The 22,061-nt window shown below is 39.9% G+C and overlaps 1 protein-coding gene across 2 annotated transcripts in view; it reads right to left on the reverse strand.

Annotated features, from left to right (window-relative positions):
- CNN3 (calponin 3) overlaps positions 1 to 22,061 on the reverse strand; it is a 105,686-nt gene that overhangs the window by 78,434 nt on the left and 5,191 nt on the right. For both annotated transcript variants that reach the window (XM_058176105.1, XM_058176107.1), the window contains exon 3: positions 10,779 to 10,910. In XM_058176105.1, the coding sequence (XP_058032088.1) occupies positions 10,779 to 10,910 (132 nt within the window). The remainder of the gene's footprint in view (positions 1 to 10,778; positions 10,911 to 22,061) is intronic.

Genomic DNA, 22,061 nt, shown 5'->3' on the forward strand with positions numbered 1-22,061 from the left:
TTTTTATTGTATTATTGTGCAGTATTGTATGTTTTGATATTGCAAATTAGTGCAGGTTATCTAATTTATTTTAATTCAATAAAGATGATGAAACTTCTCACTAATTTCAATGGGACTGTTTAATTCCTTTAAATTATGCTCATTTAAAATGGGAACTGTAGCTGATTGTGTCCCTCCACCAATGGAATTTTGATTTCCTAATTTGCTGGGATTACAAGATTCATTAGAGCAGGCTGCCAGTGTGTGTGAGTAGAGAAGAAAGGAGTGGAAGCTTTTACAGAAACCCACCTGTAGTTCTAAGTAATGCTCAACATTGGTTCCCAAATTCCCTGATAAGGGAATGTAAAATAGTAGCTTCCACTGTGATCCTTTTATCAGCAGGCAAAAAAATTGCTTTATTTAAGTTATTATAGAAGGTCTTGCCTACTTAACAGAGGGTAAGTTTTACCACTGGAGTTTTAATAATGCCTTATGATTATTATACCAATTTCATTTTTACACCAAAGGATTTGAGAATCATTTATTGGCAGAAAAGTGGAATATAGATCCACTAAGCATAATTAATAAAATTCTTACAGAGTTTCCTTTAGTCTACAGGAACATTTTTTTCAAAATTACCCATAATCTTATTATTGCCACAAACATGTCCAGTACGTTTGAAGGAATTTCTATGTGAAGAAACCAAACTTTTTATGCTGGCTGACATCTTTGCTGAAAGTATCATGCTATGTCAGCTCTTGTCAGGTTTTTGACCTAACCCAAGAACCTACACTGATTTAACCATAATTTCCTAACTCTACAAAGGATCCTGGGATGTGTATTTTTCCATACTCGATAGATAAGACTGCTTGTCCAGGTTTTGTGTAATATGTTTAGATATTAGGAATGTGTTCACTTAGCATTGTAATGCAAGCTTATTTAATCTGTGTTTCTCAAGCCAATATGGAAACCCCAATGCAACCGTATCCCTGGTAATTTACTTTCTGAACTATGCAATTCAATGGTCAAAGACCAGGATTTAGAACAGATCATTTCTATAATTAGGTGGAATGAAGCTCCCACATAGTTATTTCTCATTTTGTTATACGCCATTGTCTCATAGTAGAGTGTCTGTCATCTGCACCTCTATAACTGTCTGATTTGGTTCTGCAACCCAAGAAGACAGACACAGACTTCACAGGATAATTAGAAAAAACAGAAACAGCAGAAAAAACAATTACTACCAACCTGCCTTCCATTGAGGACCTGTATACTGCACAAATCAAAAAGAGGGCTGTGAAAATAATAACAGACCTCTCACATCCTGGACATAAATTGTTTCAACTCCTACCCTCAAAACGACGCTATAGAGCACTGTACACCAAGACAACCAGATACAAGAACAGTTTTTTCCCCGAACACCATCACTCTGCTAAACAATTCCTTCAACGATGTCAAACTATCCACATTAGATTGCATTACTATTACTATTGCTATTGGTCTTCTCATCATTTCTGTTGTCCATCTCCTCCCACTTGTGACTGCATGACTATAACTTTGTTGCTTGTATCCTTGCAATTTATATTGATATGGATGGTTTCCTAGTATGATTTGATTGCTTATTGTACCGTATGACTATCACTGGGTGTTGTGCCTAGTGATTCTTGACGAGTGTATCTTCTCTTTTTATGTACACAGAGAGCATATGCACCAAAGACAAATGCCATGTGTGTCCAATCACACTTGGCCAATAAAGAATTCTATTCTATTCTCTATTCCATACAGGCAATCAATTTAATAGTCTCCCAATTTCAGGCAATGGAAGAAGTCAGGTGTTGGATTCCAGCCAAAACTGAAATTGTTAAGCTCCTGAAAACATCTGGAACAGATGCTTTTGTTCCTAAAAAGTGGAAAACTCCTGAGTGGCTTGCTACCATAGCAGATCACATAATATGTGTCACTGTGCGAAGAACAACGTAAGAGCAACAATCATTAGAAGGTTGCAATTCAATTTGTGCAGACTACAGCGACCTCACAATGAGTTATTTTGATGATATTCTCCAGTGACATGATAAGGAAATCAGCTGGCTGGCCTGACCCAGGCATAATAGTGATGGGTCTGCCAAAGGTCATAGGGAGAAGTAACAGGAGGAAATGGCAGATGACTTTCCTTTACGTCTTGGGCTACTACTGCCAAAATGTTGCGTGTTAGTAAAAATAGGGGTTTTTTTCTGTTAAGGGAAAAAAATCAAGTATGTCAGAGAAAATCCATGCATTAGATAAAAATGTGATTAAAATTACAGTTACAAGATTTATAAACGCAGAATTATTTGACTGTACATATCAAATGTGCATTCTCAAAAAAAGCACAACTTGCTCCTGCCCCATCTACAAAAAGAAATATAAAATTTAAGTATTGTCTAGATCAGTGGTAATCAACTTGGTCCCTACTGCCCATTAGTGGACGTTTCAGCTTTCATGGTGGGCGGTAGAGGTTTTGTCTGATACTATTTATTTATTTATTATTTATTTATTTATTCGTATTTCTATACCGCCCTATCTCCCTAAGGACTCAGGGCGGTGTACAGCCATATAAAAACACACAAATATACAAAATAAAACATTCATCTAAAAAACTTATTATAAAGGCCAAATATTTAAAATAAGATATAAATAATAAAACCCAATTTAAAACCAAAGTTAAAATTTAGTCATTTAAAAATTTAAAACCCTAGTCCAGTCCTGCGCAAATGAATAGATGTGTCTTAAGCTCGCGGCGGAAGGTCCGAAGGTCAGGAAGTTGACGAAGTCCTGGGGGAAGCTCGTTCCAGAGGGTGGGAGCCCTGAAGCACTTTCCTTTTTTTAAATTTAATTGACTTTTTAAAAAAAATTCATAGCATTATTTAAAAACATTTTCATTAGGTTTTCATAAAATTCCCTGTGACAATTTAAATTTCTGAAAATATACTATTTGTATCGCCCGTGCATAAGTTTAGTACATGTTATATAAGTGAAACTAAATGGCGCTATAGTGCAACCGCAAACAAGAGCCTCGTCCCAGAATAGCTCGTGTATCTCCCCTCACACCACCCACCTGTAACAGACAAGCAGAGCTGGTAGCTGGTGTCCCCCCGCAAACCCAATCCACGATGCACGAGAGGTATGCGCAGACAACGATACACAGCGCATTACTGTGGAACCGGTGGGCGGTTAGAAAATTTTACTACTAACAGAGATACAAAAGTGGGCGGTAGGTATAAAAAGGTTGACTACCCCTGGTCTAGATGTTCTGGGAAGAATCTCACACAAGACATTCCCTCTAATAAATATAAACAAGAGCCGTGGTGATGCAGTGGTTAGAATACAGTAATGCAGGCTACTTCTGCTGACTGCTGGCTGCCAGCAGTTCGGCAGTTCGATCGTCACCAGCTTAAGGTTGACTCAGCCTTCCATCCTTCCGAGGTCGGTAAAATGAGGACCCATATTGTTGGGGGCAATATGCTGACTCTGTAAACTGCTCAGAGAGGGCTGTAAAATACTGTGAAATGGTATATAAGTCTAAGTGCTATTTGTGCTTTTTCAATTAAAAAAAAATCAACCTATCTAAGATATCTATGTGGGGAAAAAATAGAAATGTGACACAAGAATGTGAAAATATATTGGAATATAACTTAGCACACGACTTCGCAACTAACAACAACAAATACTGGTCTTACCCTACCACTAAAAAGAAAGGACCGTCTTAATGTGAATTGTAACAGAAAGGAACAATGCCACATTATCTGTTCTAGCATGCTACTGAAGTGCCATGAACTTAAGACATTTTGAAAGCTGAAGAGAGAGAATGGAAAGTCTTAGCTAAGTGAAATAAAGACCTCTTTTAATGTAGTTCTGCTGTCTGCGTGTTTCTGTAATAAAACGTAGCTGTGACCGTGATTGTAAGCACATGAATTTGGCATGTAGCTTACTTACCTCCAAAAGTAGGATATAAAAATATGGGGATGCCTCCCTCAACTTTCCATTTTACAATACCTAAACTGATATTTTTAAGATATATAGTAATCATGTGGTCTGAATGACTTGGCTGTATCCTTAATCATTGTCATTGCTGTCAGATTCAAGTCAGCTGGCTATTTCTACCCATCTGGTTGTAAACAAGCCTGAAATCCATGAAAGTTTAGAGGACAAAATGTAATCCTTACTTCATTACTCTTTCACTTAATGAAGGCAGACATTGTAGGAGGAGAGTGTGTTAGTCTACAGTAGCCAAAAATTAGAAGAAATCTGATGGCATCTTTTCAGACTAATCTATTTGATTAAAAAACATAATTGTGTTATTCTGAAAAGGTGTTACCAGACTTTTTTCTGATACATGAGGTGTGAAAACCCTGAAGAAAGTTTTGAGAAACTTTGAAATTTTTCTAAGAGAAACTCTGAAAATTAGAATCAAGTAAATCACCTTTTCTTGAATTGTAGCAAATTGGGTGGCAAACATACACACGTGTTATTTAAAAAGCTCTTTTGAAGAAAAAAGGACATGAGGGAGGGAGAAAAGGAAGAAAAGGCATTCCCTAAATGGAAGGAATTTCTTTAAAATTATTTTTTAAAAAATAAGTATACAAAGACTAAGAGATAGAAAGCCCTCAAGTTAAATTTTGCCTAAATTATAAACCTAGGTGGAGGCCTAGAGCCAAGTACCTTTTCCTCTGACAGCGTCACTGAATCCATCTGTGTCTAATCATTTGTGGGAATTACAGTTTGGCCTAGCTGCCAAAGCTGTCATAACACCGTTGATTCAATATTTAGGATCCTTTTAAAATATGTTAAATGTTAAGTATAAGGATTATATCATCATCATCATCATATCACCATCATCCTGGCTTCTGGGCCATTTCTGTCTCTCACCATGCATGCCTGACTTGTTACTCAGGCATAGCAATGAAATAGGAAGAATTAGACAAAAGAAAACAGAAGAAGTAGAACTGATCCCTTGAGATGATTAAAAATGTCATCAACGCACATAGACAGCCAACATTTTAAGCACACAATCTTTCGTACAGCACTGGTTCTTCCACTTCTTGCTTCACTCTCTGGAGCCTATGTCTGGCTCCAGAAAAGAGTTTAAAAGTAATTCTACGCCAAATCATGTCTGGAGAGAACTGGGCTGTTTGGTGCTAGCACATCCATGGCAGGATGAACACTTAAGTCAAAATGAAATCCACCTAGCTAGCGTTTGCCCTTCCCAGGGAGCAAAATACGGCAAGAACAGATGGAGATGGCATTTCTTTTCTAACATTTTATAAAGTGGCTGGGGGGAATTTTAAAAATCTTTTTAAGCTTAAAAAAAATCCTTTGTAATTATAGCAGCACCTGCCTCATTGAGGAGCGGAGATTTCATCCTGGTGCCTCCTGAAATGAAGAAAAAAGAACCTTTGGCTACCCAGGAAATTAATTTTAAAAGTAAATCCAATGTTATTTCCGGTATAATTCTGATGAGATTTTTCTAGGGTTTTTTTAAAAATAAAAATAAAAAACCTCCTGAGATTTATCTTCTGTGCTCCAGAGCCTCTCTGGCCTCTCTGGGCTCTGGAGGCCGGAAATGGGCCTCACCCTCCCCAAGCCTCCATGTGCGCCCTGCACTTACCTGCATCAAAACAGGCCGCGTGGGGGACTCCTGGGAGGGGTGGGGCAGGATGGGCGGGGCCAGCCAGGAGTGAGATTTGGGGGTTCTCCGAACTGTACAGAATCTTAGCTAGAGATTCTCCCAAACCCTTGTGAATCCCCCAGGACCCTCTTCCCTGATTGTACCAAGCCATAATGTGATTGAAAGCTTTGGCTTAAAACAATGAAATTAAAATTAAAAATTAAAACACAAACAAATACTAAGTGTACCAATCTTCTTTACATCATTAAATATTGCTAATCTATTGTGTTTGGAACGCAAACATGGTGGTGCAACAGCTTACTTTAGCGGTTATCTTTATGTAATTATCTTAGCCCACCAGCAAAGCTCAAACTGATGGCCTGTGCTTTCTGCCCCCAATTCCTAAAAGGTGAAAGCAATGGAAAATTTCATTTATTATCTCCTTCTAACATTTCTCAGGTTCCTAGGGTTTCTCAGCTGCAGTTAAAAAAGCAGTTTGGGAGGACCCAAGAATTTGCAAGATCAGTTGTTAATCCATACAAGGAACTCCTTAAAAGCATTCCCAAAAATCCTACATTGTCATTTATTAACAAGATTGTAGAAACATGAACAGGAAAATAATCCTGCCAACGCTGATTAATGCCAGAAAAGCTCCATAAATTCCATCATGGCAGCTATGTAATTTTGGATTTGTCTGTTGGTTTTCTGGGTACTTCCTATTTTAAACATTTAATTGTTGAATTCCCTGGCAGGCATCTCTGACAAATGTTGTCAACTCAGCACTGACTTTTTGTTTCTCTCCTCCAAAGGCTTGCAAACCTACGGGACCTGGTGGTCTGCCAAGAATGTGGTGCTTTAGTGGCTCTGTAAATACACTCTCACCCAAAGACAGATTAATATATGAGGCTATGGAGGCTGTTTTAAGATCAAAGCCAGGGCTCTGGTCTGATTCTGATAAAACTATACGATAATGAGATTAAAGAAAACACAGTTAATGCAGCAAATCGTTTGGGGAAAGTTTGATCAAATGTTGCATAATTCTCTTCTTCCATTATTATGAGACTTGTCTCCAGAGAGACTTGATTCAAAGGAAGTAGTTAACGTCTCTCATGAGGCAAATCAGTTGACCTTTCAAATTAATTATTTCTTTTTTTTAATCAAAAATCATTAGCTGATGGATATGGCCTCCTAGAACAGAGGCATTGATTTCCTAATCTAGCGGCAAGAGGTTTTCGTTGTTCTCACAGACGAAAGAGAAAGCAAAGAAATTGTGGGGATGGGCATGTCAAGCTAGATGTGTCTTGGGCTACATAAAGTCCTTTGAGTTAATTTTAAATTCCTCTTGTAAGAATTAATTCAAATAATTGGAGAGACCTGTCCCTCTTCTAAAGGTCAGAGGTAAGGAATATGGTCCTTGTCAAGGTTCTCACTATAGTTATCTTCTATTGCAGGGGTCCCCCACCCGTGGGTCGTGGCCCACTACCACACCTTGAGCCGTTTGGAACAGGGGCTGCGGAAGTCGTGGGCCCATTGCTCCCATGGAATCATCCCCTTGCAAAGCTAGAAATGGTGGGGAATGCTTTTCTATTGCACCTAAGAGAAACTATTATCTATTTATTTACAAAATGTATTGGCCTCCCATCTTATCTCAGGGTAACTCTGACTGTCTTACGATCATAAATACATCAGGCAACTAGTTTTTGGAGAAGAAAGAAAGTAGCTTCAGCTTCATTCAGAAGTCAACTCTTGCCCTTAATCATACATTAAACTGGGAAGTATGAATGAAGCAGATGTGTTTTGGATTCTGCTCGCTGTTTCTCTTCCCATCTCTCAACAATTACCATCTAAACCAGGGGTGTCAAACTCAAGGCCCGCGGGCCAAATCCGGCCCACAGGGTGCTTAGATCTGGCCTGTAGGGCCGCCCTGGAAACAGCAAAGGACCAGCCTGCGATGCCTCTGTCAGCGAAAACGGATCTTGGGAGGCTGCAACGGCCTCCTGCAACCCTCTCCCGTGAAAAAGGAGCTCAGGAGGGCCACACGCGGCCGTCCCGAGCTCCGTTTTCACTGGCAGAGGGTTGCAGGAGACCATTGCAGCCTCCCAAGATCTGTTTTCACTGAAAGAGCGCTCGGGCCACCACAGGCACCGACCACAGCCCACGCCCATCCTGCCCATGCCCACCTGGCCCCCAAGGTCAAACACAACCCTGATGCGGCCCTCAATGAAATTGAGTTTTACACCCCTGATCTAAACTATGGAATGGTTCTATGGAGTAGTCAACCTGCAATCTCGTGATATGGCTCAACTGCATCTCTTAGCAGTCCCAGTCAACATGGCTATTAGTGACGGATATTAGAAAAAACAGTGCCAGAACATCTGGAGAACTATAGGTTCCCCACTCCTGAGAGAGTATAGTTGAAGAGAAATTTAATTATGGCTTATGAACTGCAGCTCAGGCTGATTTCTAGCACATTCAGCTCACAAACCAGTGCACTATCTATTTAAAACTAGGTCCCCGAGTGTGATTGACTCACTAACTGAAGTGAAAATAATTCGATAAACCCGTGATTTACCACAACGACAGATACAGATTTACTATGTGGCTATATACCTCTTAAAATCATAAAATAAATGTCAGTGCAAAGTCCATGTAACATTAGGCAGACTGTTCTGAAGTTGGGGTTTGTTCGTTTTTTTGGCACTATTTCAAATGAAAAAAAAAATGCATAAAAGTTAAACTGTTACCAGTGAGCAAACTTTGTCACTATTCCTTGCATCTGCCCCAAGAGTATTCTGTAAACGAAATATTGTTTTAAGAAAGAGTTAAATTACTTCTCTTTAAACTTTTCTGCCTATCATAGTGATGCTTCCTGTTTGATTTTCCAGACAATTTCTCCTATGATGAAAACTCGATAGAGTCAATACTAATTAAATGAAACGATCTCTGTAACAAGCCAATGCTGTAATGTACTTTTCTCATATTGTGTCTTTTTAAATCAGAATTAAAGTATTTTGCTTCCTCTTTAATGAACAGGGGGAAAAAATCAATATAGAGAGAGGAAACCAATAGAACAGAGCTGGTTTCACAAAACCATGTCTTTGCTTTGCAGTTGTTGAGTTGAGAAAGCAATTCCCAAGAGACATGGAGAGGGATGGGTTGGGGCTCTGGCTATTTCTGTATATTTGCTTCCACTTTTCCACACTGGATAGGCAAGTCTACAGGCAAGAGGAAAAGGTCTGGAACCTCCTGAAGACAGATGGTCCTGTGATAATTTATAATTTGGAAATACAGGAATATAGCAAAACCTACTTTTATGAGTTCTTCCACAGCTGATCTAAAACCAAACTTGGAAGGGGTGGGAGGAGAAGAGGATGAAAAAAGGAGATTCATAATTATTCAGGGATATCCTGCAGTGTCCATTTTTTCATAATGTGTCACCTGAGGTAATACTACCAGCTGTTCTTTATCATTAACAGCCAATCATGAAAACAGAAGTTACAACTGAATAAACTTTTTTTTTAATTTGAAAAATTTAAAACAGAAATGAAGATTTAGTGCTCATAAGGATATCTATCTAATTTTCTTGGTTTTTTTATTTTTTAAATTTGGTTTTATTTTAAGTTAATCTATTACAGTAATTTCAAAAAGAAAACACAGAATAGATAATATTCTGTTCCTTGTTTTTAGTTTGTGTTATTTTTTTTTTAATTTTAATCCCTTTTTGTATTTATAATCATTTGAATTTTTATTTTATTTGTTGTAAGCTTTTCAGAGCTACCTGAACTATGAGATAGGCAGAAAAAAAGAGAAATAAATAAATAACAATTGGAAAATGCAGTGCCCATACAAGTCATTATAAACCACAGGTTAGTGTGGACTGACTTCCTTCTTCCCCTTTCAAGGTTTTTAGCAATAGAGATAAACAGTAAGCCTTCTGACTGCTGTTAATTCAGTTCATCAGTGAAATCAAACCATAAATTGTAGTTACCATATTTTGTAGACTATAAGACGCACCAGTGTATAAGACACAACAAGATTTTGAAGAGGTAAGCAAGAAAAAAAAAGTTTTTGCCCTCCCTGGCCCCCAGGAGCACTCTGCAAGCCTCCCAAACCCTGTGTGTGTCCCATTTTTGCGAAAAACAGGCCCGTTTTTCGCCAAAACGGGGTCATTTTTGCCCTCCCCAGCTCACAGGAGCACTCCGCAGGCCTCCCAAAGCCTCTGCGTGCCCCACTTTTTGTAAAAATGGGGGTGTTTTTGCCCTCCCCAGCCCACAGGAGCACTCTGCAGGCCTCCCAAAGCCTCGATGTGCCCTGTTTTTGTGAAAAACAAGCCAATTTTTCACAAAAAATGAGACAAGCAGGGCAGGGCTTTGGGAGGCCAAAAATGGCTGAATTTGGTGTATGAGACGCATCAACATTTCCACGGTAATATTAATAATGGTTAATATAAAACTAGCCTCAACCACTGTATTAATTAAATCTGACCATAGTTTGCCTAATTTGGATAGCATATAGTAAAATATAAACAGAAATAAAAACTGGCAAACAAAAATTGTGTACGAATCCAAGATCTGTACAGACTTAGTACTTGTCATGACGAACTATGGTTCACACTGCCTGAAATACAGCAGTCAAGGAAATCTTGCAAAAAAAAAAAAGTCCTACATATATCCATATAAGTACAGGTAGTCCTCCACTTACAACAGTTCATTTAGTGACTGTTCAAAGTTACAACATCACTGGAAAAAAGTGAATTATGATCATTTTTCACACAAGTGTTTTAGCATCACCATGGTCACATGATTTATATTTGAATGCTTGACAACATAACTCACATTTATGACCGTTGCAGTGTCCTTGGGTCATGTAATTGCCTTTTGTGACCTTCTGACAAGCAAAGTCAATGGGAAATCAGATTCACTTAACAATCATGTTATTAATTTAACAACTGCAGTAATTCACTTAACAAATGTGCCAAGGACAGCCATAAAACGGGGCAAAACTCACTTAAATTTTTTTTCACTTAACAACATAAAATTTGGACCCAACTGTGGTTATAAATTGAGGATTACATGTACCAAAGATCTGTTATTTTCAATTAGCCACATCTATTGGAACTGGCTAGTTTCTTTACTGTTTCAGTGACTTTACATACCACATCTGGGTTGAGCCTGAAGGCCAAAGGAAGAGAATAAAATAAGGAACGCATGGTGGTTAGCAGTGAAGAGCTCCAGGACTGACGGACCTCTCGACTTCTGGGAATGCGATGGAGGGCGAACTGTAATTCCTGGGGAGAATTGACAGATTTGCAGATAAGAATCATTCCTGTACCATAAAATTCTCGGCTATATAAACAGTGATAGATAAAGAAGACATTCCAACTTGAATGGGCTCCTGCTTATTTTCGCTGCATTCCAGCATCCAATTGTCATGAACCATGGGAGATAAGTCTGCAAAAAACCCAAAGGAGAACGAATCCACATTTAAGGTCCCCAGCCCCCCCCCCCAAAAAAAAAAAAAAAGGGAAGGAATCTCAGCAAATTTAAGGCAACCTTTCCAGTTTGGAGGTAAATTCTTTGAAAAAGAAACAAATCTTCCTTTTGGGTTACTAAAATAATAATCCGTGCTGAATTTCTTGTGACCAAGACTTTTTCTTTCTTCAAAGTAGCATTCAGGAAAAATCTTTTGGTTAAGACCTTGAGAAATATAGAGCTAGGCAGCCTAGACCCGTGATGGCGAACCTGTGGCACGCGTGCCACAGGTGGCATGCGTAGCCATATCAGTGGGCATGCGAGCTCAGCTTTTTCGGCCTTCTAGGCCCACCAGAAGTAGGGAAACAGGCTGTTTCCTGCCTCCAGAGGGTCGGGGGGGAGGCCCGTTTTTCTCTCTCACCTGGCTCCAGAGCCTCTCTATGACAGATAGAGGGCAAAAACAGCCTTCCCCACCCTACTCCCCGCGGAGGCCTTCCAGAGGCCAGTAACTGCCTGTTTGCCAACTTCTGGTTGGACAGGAAGTGACATTTTTTGCTGTTCCCAATCTCCAGAGCCTCTAGAAGTCTCTGGAGGCTAGGGACAGCAAAAAAATCACTTCCTGTCCAACCGGAAGTTGGCAAATGGGCCGTTTCTGGCCTCCGGAGGGCCTCTGAGTGGGGAGGCCGTTTCACCTCCCCAGACTCATAGAGAGGCTCTGGAGCCAGGTGAGAGAGAAAAATGGGCCTATCGGGCCATCGCATGCCAGAAACAGGGGAGGGGGTCACATGCATGGAGGCGGGACGCATAGAATTACGGGTGTGGCCACACACGCATGTGACCCCCCCAGCCCCCCCACCTCCTGGCACGCGGTGGCAAAAAGAGTAGCCATTACTGGCCTAGACCAATCTTATATTTAATAGCTTATTTGCAACTACCAGTATTATCTCTACAAGGAGTGACCAGGCTGGTATATCCTGCTGTTTGTTTAATTTCCACAGGTTAAAAAAAAATTATCCTGCACCAAAGTTCCTTCCAACTTTATGATTCTGTTTCTCAGAAACCTATTACAATAACTCCCACGGCTTCCTTGGCAGGAAGCTATGTTTGTTTTTCTGGTAGGCTATTTCATTTTCTGTAGGGCCATGGAGGCTGTGACCTTTCCTGTAGCTAGCATGCAACCAGCCTCTCCAGGTTACTAAAAACAAGTCACTTTTTTGAGTTCACACAGCACTAGATCAAGTGCCCCATCTGGTGGACAATTGTTAGTAAGACTAGCCTTTTCCTCCTGTAATCCCCAAATCATCCAAAGAAAGACACACACTATTTGGTTATCTCTGAGCGGTCACTGAGTTTAAGAATTTGTTTTCAGAACTGAATTCAGTCTTTCAGACAATAAAAGTCTAATCTGGGTTACCTTGAATTTTCTTCATTTCAGCAGCCTCTTCTCTCTTCCTCCCCCTACTCACCTACATTCATGTCTGCTTGTGCATCTACCCATCTAACTCTCTGAGCATTTATTGTAAAATGGGAGTTTAAGATCTTGTTGTTTTTTTTATGACCCTATTATCCCTTTTATTGCGGTAGAGTCAGGCGATTGGAGATGTGCATTTACTGGCCAGATGCCCTTCCTAACGCCTATATGGAGTTTATAGCAGGTATTTTCTCTTTGTGCCCTGATAGAGAAACATCTGTCGTTGCCTAGGATTGAACTCTCAGCCTCCTGATTGTGAGGAAGCATCTTCACCTCTAAGCCACCACATCTCTCAGTCTATTTCTGGGCTAACAATATGAAATTACATCTTCTGAGTTCATACCCTCTTAGAAGTACCTGCCAAGCTTTGAATATTACTTGGCATGAATGTTTAATCTTAGATTTGTTTCAGGTAGATTCCATAAGTACAAAACAGAACCACATCAAAACACACTCTGTATCTTTGCAATCAGACCTAAAATGAATCAAACATACAATAATAACTGTCAGATGAAACCACAAAACCATCTTTTACTACTCAAAATCTAGCCTAGGGAAGTTCCTAAGGAAACCGAATAACCATAGCTGACAGCCCCATGAGACAGGTCTCTGGTCTTCTGTCTACATCATTTCCAGCTGGTCAGAGGAAAATGTGACTGGTGCACCATGCTCATTAAGTTGTTCTTCCTGAAGAAGATACTTAAAAGACCATCAACATTCAGAGCTTGTTCTGGAGACAGCGCCTTCCATAAAATGTATTTTTTTTTGGGATTGTTATTCATGTTTTTGTTCTTTTCAGAGGTAAAATACATCCTTCAGTCTCAAAAGACTATGGTATTGTGCTCTGGAAAAAGGTCCTAAAACAGCATCTAGTGTGACTAAAAAGACCAATTTGAGAGTGGCAATCTTTTCCACATTGAGGGCAGATACATTCTGTCCCCTGCCCAGCCTCCAGTTTTCGCTGGTTCCGGGACTGCTTCTTTGCCTCAGTCTGCTGAACAAGTGTCTCTTCGAATTGGAGAAGGCCATGCTGCGTCTGTAGCTTCCAAGCTGAACGATCAGAGGTCAAGGTTTCCCAGTTGTTATTGTCCATTCCCAAGGCCTTTAGATCCCTCTTGCAGATATCCTTATATCGCAGTTGTGGTCTCCCTCTGAGGCGTTTTCCCTGCACTAATTCTCCATACAGGAGATCTTTCGGAATCCGACCATCAGCCATTCTCACAACATGCCCAAGCCAGCGTAGATGTCGTTGTTTCAATAGTGTATACATGCTAGAAATTCTAGCACGTTCCAAGACTGCGCTATTTGGAACTTTGTCATGCTAGGTAATGCCAAGAATACGTCAGAGACAGAGCATATGAAAAGTATTCAACTTTCTCTCCTGCCGTATGTAAAGGGTCCAAGACTCACTGCAGTACAAGAGTGTGCTCAGACCATATGTGGTGGACATGCATTGAAGCTAGAAGATATTGGACTAAAATACACACATGGTTGGAGAAAATGATCAAAAAACATATAGACTTTAAGCCAGAAGTTTTTCTGTTGGGGATTATACCTGAAACATACAGTAGAGAATTAAAATATTTGATGGCGAATGTTACAACAGCAGCTAGGATTGTGTTAATAATGGAATGTGATAATGGAATGTGCAGAAATGTGTAAATTGACATTTGAAATCAGAGAACAAGAAGATAAGCAATAGTATAAAATATGGGATTTATTTTATCAATGGTTAGAAGGAAAAATATGCTAGAAAAAATTTAAGAAAGGTTGTTATCAAGAGAAGTAACTGAATTAAATTGATCTAGGAAGATAGAATGAATAATGTTATCAGATAAAATACTAATTTGAGGAAATTAACATGAAATGAGAGCATGAAATGTTATAGCCATTCTTTAATTAAAGATTGATTGAGTAAGAGAGTTGGACAATGTAAGATTAGATGAATGAAAGAGATGATTATCTTGAAATTGTACAAGAGATGTGTAACCACCCCACCGACATACTGTAACTGGATTGAAGAGGCTTTTATGTTTGTTTGTTGTAAAAAATAAAAAAACTTTTACCAAAAAAAAAGTGTGCTCAGGACACAGGCTCTATAGACTGGATCTTTGTATGTTCCATCAGCTTATTAAGCCATACTCTCTTTGTAAGTCTGGAAAATGTGGTGACCACTTTATTCAGCTCAGTATCTAAAGAGAGAGTGTCGGAGATAGTTGAGCCAAGGTACACAAAGTCATGGACGACCTCCAGTTCTTGTGCAGAGATTGTAATGCAGGGAGATGAATCCACGTCCTGACCCATGACTTGTGTTTTTTTCAGGCTGTTTTGTTACTCCAAAGTCTTGGCAAGCCTTGCTAAAACAGTCTATAAGTTGTTGAAGATCTTCGGCAGAGTAAGCAGTAATGGCAGCATCGGCAGTGAAGAGGAAATCCCGTAAACATTTCAGCTGGACTTTAGACTTTGCTCTAAAGACACTAGAGAGATTAAAGTTTTCCGTCTGATCTGATCCAGAGATAAATACCCTCTGTTGCAGTTCCAAAAACATGTTTCAGCATGACGGCAAAAAAGATCCTGAATAAAGTTGGTGCGAGGACGCAGTCTTGCTTCATTCCACTTTGAATGTCAAAGGAATCTAATGTTAAGCCATCAAAAACTATAGTGCTCTTCATTTCCTCATAAAAGGACCTGATGATGTTGAGGAGGACATCCAATCCTGGGGGAATTTTATAAAGGCCGTCCCTACTAACCAAGTCAAAAGCCTTCATAAGATCTATGGAGGCTACGAAAAGTGGCTGTCTTTGTTCCCTGCATTTCTCCTGCAACTGTCTAAGGGAAAAGACCATGTCAGTAGTGGACCTGTTGGCTCGAAATCCATACTGGGATTCTGGATAGACACTCTCTGCAAGCACCTGGAGCCTCTTCAGTACTACACGGGCAAGCAGCTTCCCTACAGCTTCCCTACAGTCGTAATTTGTGATGGTCGTAAACTCAGTCATCACATGACCGGACTCAATTTTACCACCTTTTTAGTAGTGGTTGTTAAGCAAACGGGATGGTCTTAAAGCAAACATCATGATTGTTAAACAAACCCATTGTTCACTATGGGGCATTTTTTTCCAGAAACCTGAAGTAAAACACCAACTTCTGGAAACATGTCATAAATTGCAGCCATGTGACTGTAGACCGCTGTAAACAGTTGTAAACATGAGCCAGTTGCTGAGGTCTCCAAATGCAGTCATGTGACTATTGGGAAAGTTCCTGGACATAAGTTCAGAACTGAGTCGTAAGTAGCTTTAATGGGAATCCTTCATAACTTTGAAGGTCACTAAGTGACCAGTCATAAGTCAAGGACTACCTGTATCAACGGAATGTTGCATTTATAGTTATACAATTCTATTTCAACTATTTGTCATTAAATTGCTTTAAATATTGATTCCCATGGAAAAGAGGCTGTGTTAGCTTTTGTGGCAGTCCAAGGGCTATACTAAAAAATGGGTGGGTTTAGGCCAGGGTGTCACAAGACGTGTCGGGACTTCCCCCCCTTTCGCTAAACCATGGGTGTGGCCAGCGCGTGACGCATCTGGCAGTGGGCCAGGAGTTTGACAGCCCTGGTTTAGGCCAAAAAGAACCCAATTGCTTTAAATAAAAAAAATTAAACAATTCATGCATTCCTCACACAGAGACTTTTGCATTCATATTATGAAGTAGTTTTCACATATTACTCCTTCACTTGTTTGGTTTAAAAATAATTTCAAAAATAATTTATTTTCCCCCAATTTACTGCAGGTGGCAGCATGTATCCAACTATAGTTGACTGGAAATGTTAGATTTAGTTGCAATTTAGACTGGTAATATTTAGATTATTGTTATGTAAACTGAGGCAAGAGGCAGTGTAATTTAGCATTTTGTATTTGACAGTAGTCAAGCAGTTGCGGAGTGTGAGTTGGGTGGTTATACAAATTTGTTTAATAAATAAAAAAAACAAATTCAGGAAGACAGATGGGCGTTAGTCACTTCCATAGTTGATGTAGAGCAACTGATACTTAAAGCATGCTGCTTGTGATTCTAGAAAGCCACAACAGCATCAATATTAGTAGCTACTGATAGCAATCTAATTCATGGAAATCTAATCTAGTCTTTTGTGTGAAAGGAGATGAAATGAGTCTTCTAAAATAGGATTTCCTACATGTGGGATTGCATTTCCAATCATGAACTTTATTTAATCTGCTACTAAATTGAGTGAGAATGCAAATTAATTAAATTGCCTTTTAACCATTTGGACAATAAAATTAGGTAGAAAACTCAGGTTTGGTGTTCAGGACAGTGGACTACCCATTCTAGTGTATGAAAGATAGCAGTAGCACTTAGACTTATATACCGCTTCACAGTGCTTTATATATAAGCAGTTTACAGAGTAAAGCCTGAGTCAGCCTTGAGCTGATGTGAATTTTTTATTTTATTTTTATTTATTAATCGTATTTATATACCGCCCTATCTCCCGAAGGACTCAGGGCGGTTCACAGGCATTTAAAAACATATAAATATAAATACAGAATAAAAACAATTAAGAAACTTATTTGAAAGCCCGTTAATTAAAATATACAAATAGAACCCAATTAAAACCCATGAATTTAAAACCTAGCTCAGTCCTGCACAATTAAATAAATATGTTTTAAGCCCGCGGCGGAAGGTCCGAAGGTCCGGAAGCTGGCGGAGTCCGGGGGGAAGTTCGTTCCAAAGGGTGGGAGCCCCCACAGAGAAGGCCCTTGCCCTGGGCGTCGCCAGACGACATTGCCTTGCTGACGGCACCCTGAGGAGACCCTCTCTGTGAGAGCGCACGGGTCGGTGAGAGGTATTTGGTAGCAGAATTGAACTGCTGAACTGCTTGCTGGCAGCCAGCAGTCAGCAGAAGTAGTCAGCAGTACTGCATTCTAACCATTGTGCCACCACAGCTCAAGATATTCAACCTAGTTTGATATCTTACTTTAAATCTTTGCTTTAGAAGAGAATATTTGAAGCTCGGGGTTGAAATGTGGAGTTCTTGGTGCTCTCTGAGCTTGGTGGTTTTCTTGCAGATTTTTCACTACCCTAACTAGTTGGGTAATGAAAAATCTGCAAGAAAACCACCAAGCTTAGAGACCACCAAGGACCCCACAATCTTTGCTTTGGATCTGTGTCTACGAAAGGGACACTGGACTTAGGAAATAAGGATGTATGGCATTTTCTTTCTCATCAGAATTTCTACATTTTCCATTCGTTTTGTTTAGGACAACATTCCAATGATCTAGCGTTTTTAGATTAAGCACAAAGAATAAAGACTTTGGATAAGAATAAGAGCCAATCACCAAGACATCTCGGACAAGGGTGAAATGCTCCTGGTTCGGACTGGATCGCTCGATCTGGTAGCGATGGCGGCAGGTGGTTCAGAGAACCGGTAGCAAAAATCCCTGGCCTCCCCCCGCCCCCCCGGCCCCCGCTGAGCCGCGTGATCATCAGAGGTTTTTTTTTTTTGTACTTTTAAAAGCATTTTTTCTTCAGCCGAAAAAAATGCTTTTAAAAGTAAAAAAAAAAGCCTCTGATGATCACGCGGCTCAGCTGGGATCGTCAGAACCCTTTAAAAGCTTTTTTCTACAACCTCTTTGGCCAAAGAGGTTGTAAAAACAGAAGTTTTTAAAAGGCTCCTCTGGCGATCCCAGCTGAGTTGCCTGATCATCACAAGCTTTTAAAGCCTTTTTTTACAACCTCTTGTAAAGCAACCTTTTTTAAGCATTTTTAAAAAATGCTTTTAAAAGTTAAAAAAAAAAAGTTGACCATGGCCACCCAGTCACATTTCCACCACCACCACCACCAAGCCACACCCACAGAACCGGTAGTAACAAATTTTACATTTCACCCCTGATCTCGGATTGCTTAGTGACTTTAAAGAAAGACTAGATCATATACTTGAAAAGGGGAAAAGACCAATGGCTCACAGAGTTCAAGATACTAAGGGATGTGGTGTGAACTCTGAAGATCTGCCTGATAATATTATCCCACTTTCTTACTTCGCTATATGTCATTCCTTTTTGTTTAGTTTTCGTCCCTGTGTTTTCCCTGCCTCTCTCTTATTCTCCTTTCTTATCCCACTTGCACTGCCCGTTTCTTCTTCATGCCCCTTCGCTATTGGTGCTCTTTTTGATCCTGCTTTTTAAATTTCCTTGGTGTTTTTTTTTCTTTTTTTTTCTTTTCTCAACTCACAAAATTTTGGGGCCTGTCTGTAAGTTTGAGTCTCAGTGTCAGAATGAGAGAGAATGAGTGGGAGAGAGGAGGGGGAGAGGGAATGAGAGGGAAACGGGGGGGGGGGAGAAAGAGAGAATGAGAGAGAAAGTGTGGGAGAGAGAGAGAGACAGAAAGAGGGGAAGAAAGAAAGTGAGTGGGGGAAGAAAGAGAGAGAGAGTGGGGGGAGAGAGAAAGAGAAATGAGAGAGAATGAGAGAGAGAGTGGGAGAGAGGGGAAGAAAGAGAGAGAGAGAGTGGGGGGAGAAAGAAAAATGAGAGAGAATGAGTGGGAGAGAGAGAAAGAGAGAAAATGAGAGAGTGGGAGAGAGAGGGGGGAGAGAGAGAGAGAGAAAGAGAGAGGAGGGACAGTGCCTGAAGGACCCCATCCCGTCAGTGGGAGTTCAGGCGCTTCAGCCAGCGGTGCGCTGGATTCATATTAGTGGTCTGTGGGATTTAAAATTATAAACTTGGTGGTCCCTGAGGTCCAAAAGGTTGGGGACCCCTGGTCTGGAGCGTCTTATAGTCCGAAAAATACAGTATTTAGATTAGACAAGGAACTGGGGTGGCAGAAGGAAAGCAGTCTCATGCAGTACAAAATCCTACCAAAGACAATTTTCAGAGACAATGCCTGCTCAAAAGAAAGTAAAAACAAAAATGTTCCAGCAAAAATTGAAACTTTAGAAGTCAGTCCCATAGAAACATAGCTTTCATGTTTTTGGCCTTTTGATACCCCAACCTTAAAAGAAAATAGAATAATATACACATAGTAAGCTATCTATCAGTTAAACGCCATTCTTCTTTCTGATGTTTTATTTATTTGTTAAATTTATTTGCCATCTCTCTTGTTGTGGAGCTACTCTTAGGCGGTTAAAAAAATAAAAAGGAAGAAATGAAAAGAGTATGAATTCTGCACTGAAAGAGATTTTAAAAAGTGTGTGTGTGTGTGTGTATCTTCAATCCACCCATCTCCAAGCCTCCCAGTTTATCTTTATTGTAGAAGCAGAATTGGGAATTAGCTATGTCCCATACTAATTCAAGTAAGAAAGAAGTGCTGGCAAAGCTGTAAGGAGAACAAGTTTGGATGTGAATTGAATAAGGTACAAAACTAGAAATGTGTTGTGTAACATCCTATTCCAGCAGCCTGGATAAATATACACAGGAGTTCCCCAATCGTTCATTCTTCAAATGGGTTGGATCGGTTTATGTAGTCTTCACCCACAGGATTATAGCAGTTGGAGTTCAATTCATCTGAAACTCATCAGGTTACAGTAGTCTGGGCTAAACATCTGCTAATAATCACGTTTGTGGATTATAGATGTCTAGTGCTTCCATGAAACGTCAGGCTGGAGAATTTTGAAATGTGGCTACCAATCTTACTGCTAGTAGAAAAGCATCATGATGCCAGGACAGAAATGTAATTGCAGGCATATTCTATGTATCTCCAGGGTGAGTAATCCAAAAGAACAAAAAAATGAAGTTGGAAGGGCTAGAAAAGTATTATTTGAGGGAAAGCATTCTAGGCATCTATCTCTATATAAAGCAGTCCGAAGAGAGGGTTCACATTATGTTAGCCCATATTTTTGTTATATACCTATGGCTGAACAGGATAATTGAGCCCTAAACAAATGGGAGGTTGCTTTGGTTTGGAAACTGATCTCCCCTGTTCTGGTGCTCTGGTGCTTTTTGGGTTTGCACATTATGCAAATTTATCTTGTGAATCATGATGTTCAAATAGAGTCAGAGAATAATCCTACATAGTTTACTTGGATTCACTGAGTTCAAAGGGACATTATTTCCAAGAAATGTATATAGGATTGCAACCTTGTGGTTTGGAATACTTCCAATAGTTCCCTTCCCTTCCCCATGAATAATGCAATACCACTGGGAAACAAATTGAAGCATATCAAAGATTATGGCTACATATTTTTGATTGTTTTGGGGGAGGTTAGGAATTGGTGAGAATTGTAGGATTATAATTTAGTTAGGAAGGAAATTTTTTTAGTATATGTTTGTTTTAATTTTACTATACCTTGTGTTTGTTCCGGGAAATCGGGGAGGGGTTTGTGAAGGGAGGGGGGAGGGGGGAAAGGGGGGAGAGGGGAAAGGGGGGGAAATTTTGTAAAACTTTTTCAATTAAAAAAAAAAGATTATGGCTACAGTCCCTCCATCCTGTTCCCCCAAACCCAAACCCAGAGCAATTTAAGCCCTGTCAAGTGTTTCACTTTGGTCTGGAAATTTTAAGAAAAATAGTATCGGAATATGTTTAATAGATTATCTCAAGGATCTTAAATACACAGTGACAAATAAGTAATGAGCAATTAATGGAAATTATTCATGAGTCAGTTCAACAATGCAAGACATCGCAAACCCCCAAAGCTTAACTAATCTGTTCTGATGCTTAGGCTATGCCACTTTTAACATTTTTTTTTAATTGCTAGAAGAAAGGCAAGCAGATCTCAGACTTGTGAAATCTTTTTTTTTTAATTAGGACCCAGGATTCATCAAGCAGCTTGATTTTAAAAAAATATATACCTTTGAACTATAGCGTATTAAGCCCAAGGAATTATTTTGAATAAATGGACTGATGGAACTGAGGATCTCTCCTTACAGAACCCAACTTTTATTTACTATTTTCCCCTTCATTTCAGTAATATAATTAATAGAAAAACGTGTTACTTATTTTCTAATAACTGTCAGCTAGCTATATAGTAAAATATCTGTTAGTCCTATAAATGTGATGGCGAACCTATGGCACATGTGCCTGAAGTGGCACGTGGAGCCATATCGCCTGGCACACGCGGCGTCACCCGTTCCTCTTCCGGGTTTCTGGTGCGCATGCGCACACGACGATCAGCTGGCCTTTATGCGTGGGGAAGTGCTGGAAACCGGAAAAGCTGGTCTTCCATTTTTTGCCGTGAGCATGCATCCCAGCTAGCTGATCAGCGTGTGCACATTATCTGGCCGGAAGTTCATTTTCTGGCGTGCGCATGCCCCCTGGGGCAGCTCCTCTTCCTGGTCATGCCCCAGATGAGTGCGCACTCCCTTTTCGGCACTCGGTGCCAAAAAGGCTCGCCATCACTGCTCTATAAAGTAGTCCAGATAGGAAGCCTCAGAACTATCTTTATTGTAAGGTTACATGAAACAGAATCTTGCAAGACTGAAAAAGCATTTTGCCTCTGTTCTATTTTTAGTCTCTGGAAAACTAGGCAGTGTCCAATCTAAAATGGTTCCCTTGC

Source organism: Ahaetulla prasina, chromosome 3, assembly GCF_028640845.1.
Source record: "Ahaetulla prasina isolate Xishuangbanna chromosome 3, ASM2864084v1, whole genome shotgun sequence".
Taxonomy (NCBI): Eukaryota; Metazoa; Chordata; class Lepidosauria; order Squamata; family Colubridae; genus Ahaetulla; species Ahaetulla prasina.